We start from the raw sequence: 14,252 nt of genomic DNA, 5'->3' as shown, positions 1-14,252 counted from the left end.
GGTGAAGACACACATTCTATGTATTCCCGGAATCCAGATACTAAACTATCTCTGTAATGCTTCCTGCACTAATGACACTACCAAAGATCTTGGATATCAGTAGGAATAGCAGCACATACAGCTTTTCCAGAGCCACTAATGGCATCTCTCTGCTTATTTTCAGGCAGGATGATCAAAAAGACAATTTGTCTGAGTTATCTGGATGGCTTCACAATTCCTTCTTTTAAAGAGGGAATATCAGTTTCAAAGCATGGGAGAGACTTGCCACAGGTATGCATGGTTCCATCATCTGGGTGTCAATGTGTCAGTTACAGCTCTTGAAGTGACTACTAGTGGTCATTAACAAATTGGCATAAATTGTCAACTTGTTCACTGGAGATTTAGGATACCATTTTTCTTCTATTTTCTGTTACTAGGGTGTGTGCTTTGCAAGCCTGCATTGAAATATCTGAAGCATATAAGCACTATAATTTTCTCAGATTCCTAGAGAAAAGACTTTTGTTTTTCTCAGGACAGTATGCATAACAGATACACAGCAAGTGAGCATAAGTTACCTTGCTCCATGCAGCACCAAGTTTTAGTACATGACACAATTATGCTACTAAATTTGTAAGTTGAGCACCATACCTCATGCCCTGTGATATGCATGAGACCAGAAATAGCAGCTGCAATGGAGTCGTATCCAGCTCTCTGAACCATTGGACCAGTCTGACCATAACCTAGAACAGAAAGAGAACAATTAGTAATTTAATCAAAGACAAGTAGATTACAAACACACATTACTAGCTTAGTACAAAAAAGGAACCAACCAGCATTTCCCACAGGTCTTTGTTCACAAGTTGTCCAGATTGTACAACCACTGAATACTACTGTATTCTATTTATTCCTGCAAATTTTTAAGACTAAACAGTTGGATTTTTCCTGTGCAGGCTGATAATATGTTTATCTTAATTCTAGACAGATTCCTGGCCCTGCTATGTTACGTTCACTTTGGCTAAGAATTCCTTTTTTAATTTGATGGGTCAGCTGAGGTGAGATTCAGATGTGATTTCAGATGCTCCATGATATCTCTACAGGCCTGCAACTGCTATCCAACAGGCCCCATGTTGCCTATGGTTTATCTCCACTCTGCAATAAAGATACCTTGAATACCACAAATTATACTGAAATCATGACACATGAATGGTTTAGACACATTAATTGGTCCCCCCTTGCTTCTCCTAATTTATCCCAAATCCAAACAGAGCTACCTTCAAAATAAACTATTGTTTACAACAGAGGACAAGGCTGGCTCTTTAGCCAATAGACACAATCTGTGTTCCAAGAGTTACAACAACAAAATGCAAAATACAAAAAAACTTTCACAGATCGACATAAATACAGATTTGTTCAGCTACAGAATTAACTTAGAATTAATAGCTGTAGCCAGGATGCTTTTCTCTGCTTTAACTCTTCATATTCTTCCAACAACAACCACAAAATCTTCCAGTTGAAGAGATCTTGCAGGGTCAGCTGAAGGGGTTGCAAATCCAGATATGAATCCTATTCCCCTGCCAGGGATTACTGCCTATATATATATTGCCAGTATAATCTAATAATTTAGGGCTGAAAGTGGAAGCAGTTAATGTACTGGGCCTGTACAGTGCAAAGACCTTAAGAGGTCTGAAAGCCAAGTCTGGTTTTCTTTTATGGAATTACTGACCACCAACACAGAGAGAAGTCAACAGCAAAGACGCAACATGTTTGATTGCTATTATTAGAACTAACAGAAAACATCATGGCCCTTAAGAACCAGATTTAAGAGTCTCTCCTCGTCAAAAAGTTAACAAATTCAAAAGCTATTCTCATTCTTCCTTTGCCCTTTCAGGCATCTCTAGGAGAAATCCCCAAATTACAGGAGCAAAGCGCTAAGAGATATTTTCCACAGACAAGATGCCTAGTTTGGCTGACAGTTTTAAATCAATGTTTCTGTACTACTTTTTAGCTGTGAGGACACTATTAAAATTAAAATATATCATCGTATACTGCAAGATAAAACTTCTTAAATCTTCTCAATTTCTTCTTATTATTCTTCCAAAATAATCTTCTCTATATACAGACAGTCTGTTTGGTAGACGTGACAGTCTAAACATTGGCTTTGTTTGATTACAGCATGCAATTAAAGGTCATTAGTGACTGGGGTAATCTTCCTCAGTTCCTTCACTTGGACCAATGCTGTTATGTACAAAATTCATAAATGACTTCTAATGTACAGTGCAAAAGAATAAAAATCCCTTTAATCTAGAGTTAAATAACTTTGTTACTCCAATCAAGATTTTGAAAAGTGCGTCAAGTAAAATGATACCCTCTAACCACACCCACTTCCCCATTGTACCACAAACTCAACTACCTGATATCTTTCTGAAGATAAAAGATCCACCTTGTGCAAAGCTGAGGAGGAACTCAACTTCTAGACTCAGTATCACATGGAATATTGGGATACTACAGCCAGTACATTGACCTCGTCAGTGTAACATTTTGGAATAAATTATTCAACACATTTCTTATGCTCAAATCTGCACCTTATTGACTTCACTACTCACAAGAAAGAAGAAAAAACCTACCAGTTTGCCCAGTTTAATTCAAAATCATGTCCTTGGCAAGAGCTGACTGTGAGACCCTAAAGAACAACTGGTGACATTCCCTTTCATATTTACACACTTATGTTTACAGAAAACAACAGTGTTTTCCCTTTCAAACTAATAGCACTAGCAAACAAAATATAGTGGATCCACCCAAAAATGCTCTGAAGGGCTCTAACTAGACATATACCATTATCTCATCGGAATAAACTGCAGCATTAAAATAATTTAACTGTGTGGGGCCACTTCAAAAACAAAATCTTGCTCAATAAACAATAATACTCATAACAACTTTAATTAAATAGTGAAAAGCATATTGAAGTAAGTGAGAAATTATGTACTGGTCTCAATTATTAGCAAATAAAAGACATCTCAACACGCCTGCTCATACAAATGTTTTCAAAAACAGAAAACATCTGAAAATTAAGCATTTAGTACGTAGACAGACCAACTGTAAAAAGCTTTGTAATGCTCCTCTGGTAAGGACAAACATCCGTTCCTCAAACAGTATATTCAGTAAAGGTGACAGGCAATAAGTCATGCATTTTTTGCTACTGGTATTTTACAACATGTTTTTGAAGTCCTTTTGACACATTATAACAGCCTGGTTTCAAAATAAAGCTTATTATTTAATAGATTTCTGGTAAAAATTAGAGGTTCTAGGGAGTATTTAATTAGTTTACACAGGTCACAATAAATTAAAAGGAAAAAAAAACATAATTCTGCTTTAGATCTGAATTCTGAATTGACAAAACTAGTGTGGGGACATAATCTGTTGTCACTGGAAATTCCTTGCCCCAGAAATTATGGACATTTAAAATGTCTGCAAGAAGAGGTAGCCATCTAACTGTAAAAGTTAAGTAATATATAGCAATTTCTAAAAATGCAAGATCTCTTTACCCAGACAAAAATCAAACGTTGAACATTACTGTTCTAGTAAACTACACAGGTCAATGGAGGAACTCAGTACAGATGTTTTAGAAATAACTACAAAGACAAATACGAGAAGTTTGACAAAGTATACCATTTATATTCACAACATTTTCAGCCTGGTGCACAGACCTTCACCATAACTGTAATATACACACATATGTGTGTGTGTGTGTATGTATGTCCGTGTGAGTATATATATCTGAAACAACTTCTCAAAGATATAAAAATGCCACCTGATGTTTATTTTTGTCCAAATACTCTGCACGTTCCCTCACACTTAAATTCAGCATGCAAAAGCATAGCTTTGCAATTACACACACTTAACCCCAAATACAAGTTCCTGCTTAGTATATCATAGCTAGTGGTTTTGCAAGCTTAGGTACAATGGCAAATACTTTGATACTAAGAAAATAAAATCCTTTTGAATACAGAAAGAATAGATTGTCTCTGAAGATAAATTAAGGCAACCGACTACACTCTTGCTCTGAACTGCCCTCTAGTGGACTTTACTTCCCCAGGCTACAGTCAACATTTAAATAGTCTTTTTCTACCAGTAGATAATTTATTTTAGTCCCTTAAATCCAGTGAATGGGCTTATATTTTAAGGAATATGTTTCAGAGAAGAGAAGAAAGAATATAAAACTTAAGTGAATAAATCTGAGAGTTTTCTATATCATTTCAGCTGGAGAGGGAGCAGCACGGACATGTAATCTCAGGTAAAACTTTAGATTTGTGTAAACTGGAGTCTGGAAAGACGAAAATAAAGTTGCACCTCCCCTAAATCCCTCTTCAACTCCCTAAATCTCTATTCTGCACCTTGCACAATTTATTCTGATACCTGCCACATCCTCACATAACTAGATCTCAAAATTGTCACAGTATGAGCTCTTTGCTCTGCTTGAAAATGTACATCAGTTTCACAACCAAACTGGTTACCAGACACAATAACGCCCAGGCAGATCTTCAAATGCCTCCTAAAAAGTGTTGTTGCCAATGCATTATTTAATCTGCATAGTAAGCATTTGAAGCACCCACAAACACAAACCCTAGTAGTCCACTAAAGGACTATTTACTTATTCAGCACAGTCATTTACACGTAAATCTTCCTGTTCCTATACAGACCCTGCAGCCAAGCCAGTCTTCTATATAAGAAAGCATACCTTTGTTGTCTATATGTTTTGTGAGCAAGAAAAATAACTGGGCAAGTACGAAACAAGTTGCACTGGCTGCTTGGTATCAGCTTAAAGGAAACACGGGCCTTTGTGGCAGGTGTTTGCGAAGTGAATGCCACAGCCTTTCACCAGCAGTCCTGTAACCCTCATAATTTTCACCAGCAATCCTGTATCCTTCCCTCAGCCAAGAACAGACAAACTGACCTTACTGGCTATATGTAACACCCCTTGTTTTTCAGAACTTTCCAATTGATTAAAGATACATTTGTACCTGAAAATTTTGAAAGAATTTTCTTAACTAAGACGATCACCACCTCTCTTTGTTAGTCTGTAGCATAACACCCACCATATGAATAAGTAAAATTTCAAATGCTTAATGTGACATAAAAAGAAATATCTCTGTTCCTGTATCTATTTATTTATTTATTTTTCATATTTGGGAGAATATGACAAAGTTTCATAAAATAAGGTAGCTAATATGGAATAATACAGCTCACAGCTGTTCTAAAAAAGTCTCCAGTTATTTGGTGGACAAATACTTGATACAGAGTGACAAAAGAAGATTCAAGATGCCCAAAAATATTTATCTAACAAAAGTGGAAGATAATCATGCTAAGACAAACAGTAAATTCTAATAATGCTAAGATCTTCGTTGCTAGCTGGGAGCATTTCAGAAGAAGTAACTGTATGCAAAACACTGACTGCAATTGCCTGAAGATTCATTTGATAAACTGAACTGAAACAAATACATTTCCCATAAATACTGGCAATATATATCCATTCCAATTTTTAAAAATTAATGAAAAAAGTGAGCCTGCTGCTATTATCCAATTAAATTACACCACTATTAATATATCACAATTCCTGACAAAGGGAAGGACTGAAAATATTTCTTTGCCTCAGATTTTTTTACTCGAATCAGAGAGACCTAGTAAAATAAAGACTCTCTTCAATGTGAAATAAATCTTAGCAGCTTCTCTAGGGTTGGTGTGTCATTCCTACTCTGATGAAAGAGGGCCAATTAGTCTGAAACACCTAAGTCACCTCTGACACAATGAAGCTATCCATTTCTGTGCTTGGTGTCCAAGTGCCATGTGAAGGCACTCAAGCCTTGGAACATTCCACAGGAAAAATTATAGTATTTGCAGATATCACATGGGACAAAAGTTTGGGGAAAAATAACATGTCATAACAAACTACTGCTAGTTTATCCACTTTAAAATCGTCAATATATTTATCACATAAGAGACATACTTTGCTTTGGAATCCACCCTAAACGATTCTGTTCTGAGAGACAGAAATAAATATTATGAAGTGAGAAAGGTCAGGTTGAAGATTAGGAAAAATGTTACAACAGTAAAAGCTGTTAGACTGCACAAGAGTGTTATGAGTGAAGCTGCCAAATGCCAGATGCTCAAAAATGTCACACTAAATTTAAAAATGCTAGCAAATCTGTTCCCCAAAAAAACTGTCAGAAAAACAGGCTAATGTGTCTTTCCAGGTTTAGCTTTATAATATCATGTCAGCTACAACATTGCTTTATTTCATTTTTGCCAGATGACAGTGGGATTTTTAGCTACATTTATGGCAGACATTCTTCGTAAACTTTCAGAAAGCAGGCAAACCAAATAAACAACTTTGTCCCAGACAACGTTCCATGTGTCCGTAGATCCTATTCTGTTCCAAGACATGTCCTGAACACACATTTGGACACCTCGTCAGCTTGCTTAGGAGTTACTGATGATATGATGACAGGATTCCTAACACGTATACAAACAACTCATTTGGGCTAGGAGCTGCCTGAAAGCATTTGGGATAAACAGACACCAATGTGTTGCAATATCATCATTTAAAGGACAATTGCCCTAAACCAAATATTTTTATCTAGACTACCTTAGCTTCATTTGGGATTTTTAAAAATGTTAACAAAAATGCTTCTTCATTTCTCAAGTTGTTGTGCATTTGATTTATATTTGATGAAATTTAACATTTTCCCCAGGATAATGGGTGACAGTTTGTACCTTCCATAAAACAGATAAAACAGTAAATCCTAAAAATTACTAAAAGCATACAAACTGGACAGGAGATGAAAGAACTCATGCAACACCTGAATTAGCTAATCTCATTTCTTCAATACAATTTGCTTTCAAGCTGATGATGGCCCTGTAATTAATCGCTACAGGAAAGTCTGAACATGATTGTGTGTCATAAAAAGAAAGGTCAGCATTTCTCATTATGACCTTTGTCCAAAATATTTGTATCACACGCTAGAGAAAACCAAAAGCCATCATTTCTGCTCTTCCTCATGATTTGATAGAATGATAAAACTTTGGGACACCAAACATGAAACATATTGTACTAAAAGGAGAGGAAAAACCAACACGGAGACATGCTGTCAACACAGACCAGTTCCCTGTAGCTGAATTCCCACATGACAAATGACATTATAAAATCAGGCTGTATAGGATATTCTGAGCAAAACATAGAAAAATATGTTCAACATAGGCATTTCTACAAATGGGACTAAACATTGTCACAAATTCAATCCAGATAGATGGCTATCCCTGCTGAATAACAAATTAATGAGAAACACCTTTTGACTTGTTCTACTGCCAAAAGAAAACATTCAATTAAAGACAGCTTACATCTTTACTTAATAAAGATTAATGAAACAAGCAGAAGAACACAAGCAATTCTCTGTGATGAGAAAAGCCAAAATCTAACAGACGCATTACATGAAACTTTGCAAAGTCAGAGCTGCCAAATACGTTAGCAAAACGAGTAAAGACTTTTGGAAAATGCTTGCCATGTGTTGGTCAGAAGGAAAGGAAGTACAACTTCCTGGGTAGGCAACATTACAGGAGATCAGAGCCGAAACGAAAAAGGTGAAGTCAGAGCAAAGTGTCAAGAGAGATGAAAGGAGCTTAAATAAAACCTCAAGTCAGCAGGCATAAAATCTAACCAACGATCTGATAAATATGCTTTATTTCCCAATTGATGATTGGGAATGTATGCAATATTTCAATTACTTTATTGCTTTTACACAGGCCCATTTATACATTCTAACCCTGCATTTTAAACAAGATCAGGTGTTTTAAATTGGAAGACAAAGATGAAATAAAAATATTAAATCAAATGCAAAACTTTCTGCTAGGATTTGGCTACTGAAAGACCAGAAAGGGACAAACAGCAGTCTCTGCTAGTTGTCCAATTCCATTCAATTTTCGTGCAATTTGGGTACCCAGCCCCAAACAACTCTGAAAACACCAACCACACCTCTGGAACACTGCTACAGACAATTTTAAAATGTGGCCTTTCAACAGGCTTTTCATCTAGACTGCAAACTTCTGGGCCATATTTTCTAGCTTTTCAACATGCCAAATATAGGTTACAAGAAAGTACTTCTTCCCTCTATAACTTAAACAGTAATTACCTAGGAGATGATACTATAACTCTCTTTTGCTAAGTCAGCTAAAGTCTAACATGCCACTCTCTGAATTTCAAGGCAGAATCTCAGAATCATAGAATGGCTTGAGTTGGAAGGGACCTTAAAGATCACCTAGATCCAGAAGTGGCTTCCCAATCTAGGTGGAGGCAATCCTCTATATGATCTCAGAAATCAGATGTGGCATGATGGCCATTTTCAGAAAATAAAATGTCAGTTAAGAGCTTAAGATTTTTCAATTACACTCAGATTAAGCACTCAGACTTATTCCGCCACCTTTTTAGGAGGCTGAGAGTGTAGCACAGCAGTGGCATTTCCCCAGAATCCTTCCAGTTTGTAAAACTTACACAGAAACTAGCGAAATACCAAGGGAAGCTGGCTGTAACCTCTGTGTGTCCTCACCTACTTTGTTAGAACTCCTCCACCAACCCACCTCTGCAGCACTATTACTACTAAGATAAGGGAGCAAATGTCTGTGAGAAACACCTGGGTAATGATGAGAATCAGCCAGGACTCAATAGAAAAACAGCAGACTTCAGCTCAACAGATACTAAATTCTTCCTATTTCTGTAGTGGAAAAAAAATAAATGTGTAAAACTAAGAGTACCTGCAAAGTGTCTTTTCTATGACTATTTATAATGCTATGGCCCAGCAGTACAGTGTCAGGATAGCCTCTGAGAAGTCTTGACTCTGAGGCCACAGATATACAGTCGTCTTATAAAGATCCTACAACCCTATGACAGAAATTTCAAATAACTAATTACATAATTATTTCTTATCTGAATCAGAGAGTATTCATTCTAAAGGGGATATCTCCTGAACAGACTTTCATCTGCTGTGGCTCTACGTAGTTGTACTGACAGACAAATCTGTGCAGCCGTGTCCAGTGAAGAAGCTGATCTTGACTAAGCGCTCAATGGCACCTCCACGTGTGGCCCCACAGATAAGTATGTGTACCAGGGGCCTGAATTCTCCCTCTAAGATCAAATACATCGTCCCTAAAGGGGCATTAGTGATTACTAGCAGAAGCTGGAAAAGACTGTCAAACAAGCTCAACATCAGTATGGTTTTTTTTTCTAAACATTCCAAAAATTTCTTGGAAAAATTCCAAAACAAAACTGTAAAGTTTAATTCCCAACAGGATTAAGTTATATAGAATAAAATCCATTCTTAAATTTTCAGGCTGTCCTCTCAACCCAATAACTTTATTGACAGTTTTTGATCCTGACTATAGGTCTATCTGGTTGATACACATGAAATGTGTTAATAGCTCAACCCTTGCTCAGCTCAAAGAATGAGCATGCACCTACCTCTTACTTCTGAAATCATGAATTGTAACATGAATTTAATTTGCAATCCCAATATAACATTAATTTTCAGTGCACTCTAATTTCAGTGCAGCTTTAAGTCTAAATGAACTGTTCTTGCAGATCAGATGGAAGCAGAAAGTTGCAATTACTTACCAGTATGTTAGTGACTAAGTGAACATAAAGGAAAGTTGAAAGAGCTTTTCTTAGAAATCCGTATGAAAGTGATCTTGAATATTCTTAACATTAACAAGATTCTGAGATTAAACTACGCATAGTTAAATATAATAATTGCTGATCATTTACAGGAATTAATATGAGGCACAGTAAAATGTAAATGCATCTGATTACTTGAAACAGCTGAATCTAATAATGGATTATTTCAATGTATTGCCTAACTTGGATTTTCCTCTACTAATAGATTTTGCCAATTGGCTCCTTAGGAAGGGAAAAAAAACTTGCCTTCAGAAAAAAAATTAAAAATCTGTAGTGGACACAACTGATACTCCACATACTTGTTTCCTTTTCTCCTCTCTAAAGGTTTTCCCGGCACAATTACCTCTAACCAGATGGTCTGACTCATATTGCATTGATGAAAACCACCTAAATAAATACAATACAATACAAAATACAACAAGATCATAGTTTTTCAGACAGGAAAACAGAACAAACTTTTAATTGAACAGAGCACTTACACATCTTGGGGACAACACTTAAAGAAGGTTTTCAAAACAGCAATAAAGTTAATAGAACTAGAGCAATTTATAGCAAGGGAGATGGCATTTTTACTTGCAGATCATATATTTTACTATATTTAGTTTTTCCAGTTTGAATGTTAAAAGAAGTTAGGATTCATTACAAAATTCATTCCCATGTATCTTAAGATTGTGACTTTAATTGGACAGAAGTAAAAGAAACTGACAAACAATCTTACAAAATACAGCCTGAGCAGGTACATGATATATGTTATCCTTCTTCTTGTACAAAAAAAATGTAGTTTTATATGAGTAAACACCTTGTAGTTGCAGTTCCATAGAATTACTTTGAAATATGTACTCTCCTATAAGAAATTACAAAATTTTGGCCTCCCTTTCTCCTCTTGAAAAGGTGGTCACTACAAGACTTGATCACAATGGCATTAGGTACCCCTATCCTGACTTTGGAAAGCCACAAGAACTCTTAACCCTGGACAAGGAAGAAATACCATTAGAAAGCTTTTCTTAATGTTTAATTTTACAAATTTTTGGCTGAAAGTTTGGCAATTCTTATCCCATGTATCACAAACAGATTATTCTCTCTTCTATACAATAACCTTTACTTATGGGAAGGCTGTTATGCACAAACCTATTCTCATTACACCCTTACTTTGGAATAACATCTAAGCTTCCAATGACACAGTTTTCTCTACAAGACAACTTGCAGATCAGTGGGTTACAGCCAACTCTAACATAAACACTGGGATGCAGAATGCTTTTAATGTTCAAGTACACGGAAAAGTGCCAGATACTGCCACATCTTGGTTTCTAAAAATTACAAAATGCAGGCAGTTCTTCAATAATTTGTGTCTTCTACACCCAAAACTGTTTTCTTTTTCTTTGTTAGCTACAGACAAAGTGGTTTACGTTATCACAATATTTTAAAAACAGAAGTAATGAAGACCACATACTTACAGTCTTCCCACCAGTCTAACATCAGCCATAGATGATAATGCGAATGGGTATAACAAAGACACCAGATGTTTGCACCATTTTAATAATCATATTAATTTATTTTGTGAAATCTCAAAACCTTGTGATTTTAAACAGTAAAACAACAAAAAAATCCAGAAATCCTCACAAATAAGTCAATCAGGCAAGGAAAAAAAGATTCATAAGACAACATAAAGCAGAAAAGAAGGCTGCAAGACAGGGAATTCCCTGGAAAATATTTCCCCTGGAAACCAGCAGAGATGTTTTTAATAATAGCAAATAAAATGTTTGGTGATCTTTTATTGGATCTTCTCGTTTGAATATTAGAATTCAAACACAATAAATACTGTTTTACAAAAGCTGACTTCAGTGCTTCTGAAGCTAAAATCTCCCAGCTTTATTTCTGTTCACTTAGCTAGGCACCAGTCCAAGTATAATAGCTACTGAAAAATAAACATTAAACCATCAGTAAGTGTCTCCACAATTGTACTGTGTTGCTATGCTGTTCATATCCAGGATTTCAATGCCTAATCTGGTTTCATTCACTGTAAACTAACCCAGTGTCAAATCTTACAACTTACAGGCTTTCTGTCTGCCATGGTATTCTTCATTAGGACAGAGTCCAAAATCCTTAAGTTTCAGATTTTACACAAAATACTGCTCATTTCAGGGTGTTATTTAGATGAAAGAACAAGCAATGAGCATGAAGTTGTAAGAAAAATATTACATCCATGCACAGCTGAAAGTCAATACTTAACTTTAAAGCAAGGAAGAATTATGACTTGCTCATTAAATTTTGTGTAGGCTTCATATTGAACAGGAAATGGGAACACGGTGTTTGAGAACAGCACTCATTTTCAACTGTTTCTTATTCCTAAATTAACAGTATTTTGGACATTCATGTTATGTGTGACTGAAGAAGTAACAGCGGAAAAAACAGTTAAGTCCTTCTACCAGGATGCTTAATGCCAGTGCAAAAGGCTAGCTCAATCACTTAAAATAAGTAAATAAATAAATAAACAAATGCACTCTAGCTGCTGCTCATGTGCTGATGACAGAAGCAGCAGAAACTCAAAAATTTAGTGTCACTCAACTAAAAATCCCACCTTCCTGGAAGTGCATAGCAGATCTAAATCACACAAGGATATCAATCCTACCAACAGAAGAGGGGTCCTGTGAGCTCCCATCTGCTTCTCAGCAAGTTCTGCTTCAACACGCCTCCTTTCAGCTTCCACTCTTTTCATATTAGTTTGGATTACTGATACATTTTGGAAGTTTGGTCTGTGTCAACACCAGAGTCCTTTAGTACTCTAGAGGTACTGGCAAAGCACTGCAAATATAGAGCAAATAGAGCTTCCCAGGCCAAATTAACTTCATACTAGAATGTAAAACCATTATGGAGACACATCTCTAACCAGATCAATTTTACCAGCAAAAGAAAAGTTTTGCTATTATACTAATATACTTGCTAATGGCTTCTACCAAAACAGATAAACCAGTGTTCACACCTCTTGACATTCCTGATGGGCACAGCGGTGCTGACTGAAGCCTGTTCTATTGAAAAACAGCCTCACGCTCAGTTCCAAAAAATTAGTTAAGCAGCTGAACTTCATAGAAGCCTCCTCTCCTAAACAGGCCTGTTTGGGATCCCAGTATGCTCATTTTGCCAGCAGCAGAGAAAGAAATATAAACCCACCAGCAATATGAATTTAAGTGGGAAAATGAACCTTTGGTTCTGCACCTTGACACAGAATAACAATGTTGGTCCCGTTCAAGCAGGTATCTTTAAAGTTTGTTTTTATTCTGAAACACCCTAAAAATGCACCTCTGACCTACTTATATTTCAATCGCCCCTGAATTGAATACTCACTTTTTGTGTATAATACAGGTTAAAAAGCATTGTTGCTATCACCACTAGAAAAACTTGGAAACTGCAAAAGTCAAGTCCACTGCTCTTCTCCTTCAATTAAGAGCTACCAAGCTGAATTGTTCTGCAACACACACCTGTCAACCTTGTTGATTCACATTTAACTCTGCAACCTTTTAGAAACTCGTGTTCTCCAAATAGGTTATAAAAGTGTACTTAAGGGGATTCACACCTGCAATTGGTATTTGGGCAACACTTCTATTGATAACATTCCAGAGGGTCCAAAGCACAACATATCTGTCCTTATGCTGTGCTAATAACAGGTGTAAGATTTTACCTGTTGTCTGAAAAGCACAGAGTAGCCACAGGAATATGAAAACAAATGCACTAGACTCAAGACTGGAAAAAAAACAGGACAAGCCTATCTAGTTTTTTTCTTGAGTATGCCCCTCAGCTTCCAGCTGTTTGCAACTGGCAGGTGTTCTGAATAAGCAGATAATGCTTTAAAGTTTGTTTGTTTTTTACAGGGTTCATCTTTAGAGTAAAACAAAAAGGAGATGTAAAGTTATGTGACACTTCCAAAATCAACTGTTTAGGGGTAAGACACACAGAAAACCTTTGCAAGTTTCAGGTGCTTAGACTAAACAGATACTTTCAACTTCCTTAATTACAATATAAACAAGACAACAAAACAAAATCATCTGAGGATTTTTAACAATGTTACAGTATTCTAACAAGAAACCCCAACAATTCAAAACCTACTCATCAGGCTTCCAAAACACATGAACCTTAAGAAGTATTAAGACATGAACAATAAAGTAGAATAATTCAAAGTAATCCCATTATTTGTTGTCTCTTTGCAAGTCTGATTAACAATGAAGCCCTTGTTTCCCAGTCTCCCTCAGAATGATTAGGATTATTTTTTTTGTTCAAGAAAAGCAAAAATTATCACAAAATAACTTCATACTAAGAGAACACACCACATACTAAACCTCGTGTGGGAAAAAAAATAATACTGGCTTTAACACACTCATGTAATGTTTTTAATTTCTGTCCAGAGAAGGAGACGTAAACACCTGTTTGCAAATGGATCATCTTTGATACAAACCAGAGACAGCTGGGAAGATGTAGGAGATCTTCACAAGAAGTAGAAATTAAGATCATGTTCCTTGTCCAGCATCAGAAATAACCCCCTGCTTGTGTTGTTGTGCTTCAGCAG

At 36.2% G+C, this 14,252-nt stretch overlaps 1 protein-coding gene across 1 annotated transcript in view; it reads right to left on the bottom strand.

The window, feature by feature from the left end:
* Nucleotides 1-14,252, bottom strand: part of SUGCT (succinyl-CoA:glutarate-CoA transferase) — a 318,738-nt gene that overhangs the window by 281,789 nt on the left and 22,697 nt on the right. Inside the window, exon 6 of the mRNA XM_010001520.1 lies at nt 628-719. Within this exon, the coding sequence (XP_009999822.1) occupies nt 628-719 (92 nt within the window). The remainder of the gene's footprint in view (nt 1-627; nt 720-14,252) is intronic.

The sequence above is a fragment of the Chaetura pelagica genome, unplaced genomic scaffold (assembly GCF_000747805.2).
Source record: "Chaetura pelagica isolate M959 unplaced genomic scaffold, ChaPel_1.0 scaffold7, whole genome shotgun sequence".
Classification (NCBI taxonomy): Eukaryota; Metazoa; Chordata; class Aves; order Apodiformes; family Apodidae; genus Chaetura; species Chaetura pelagica.
The sequence above is the reverse complement of the archived record's forward strand: the minus strand, read 5'-3'. Positions and strand labels throughout refer to the sequence as shown.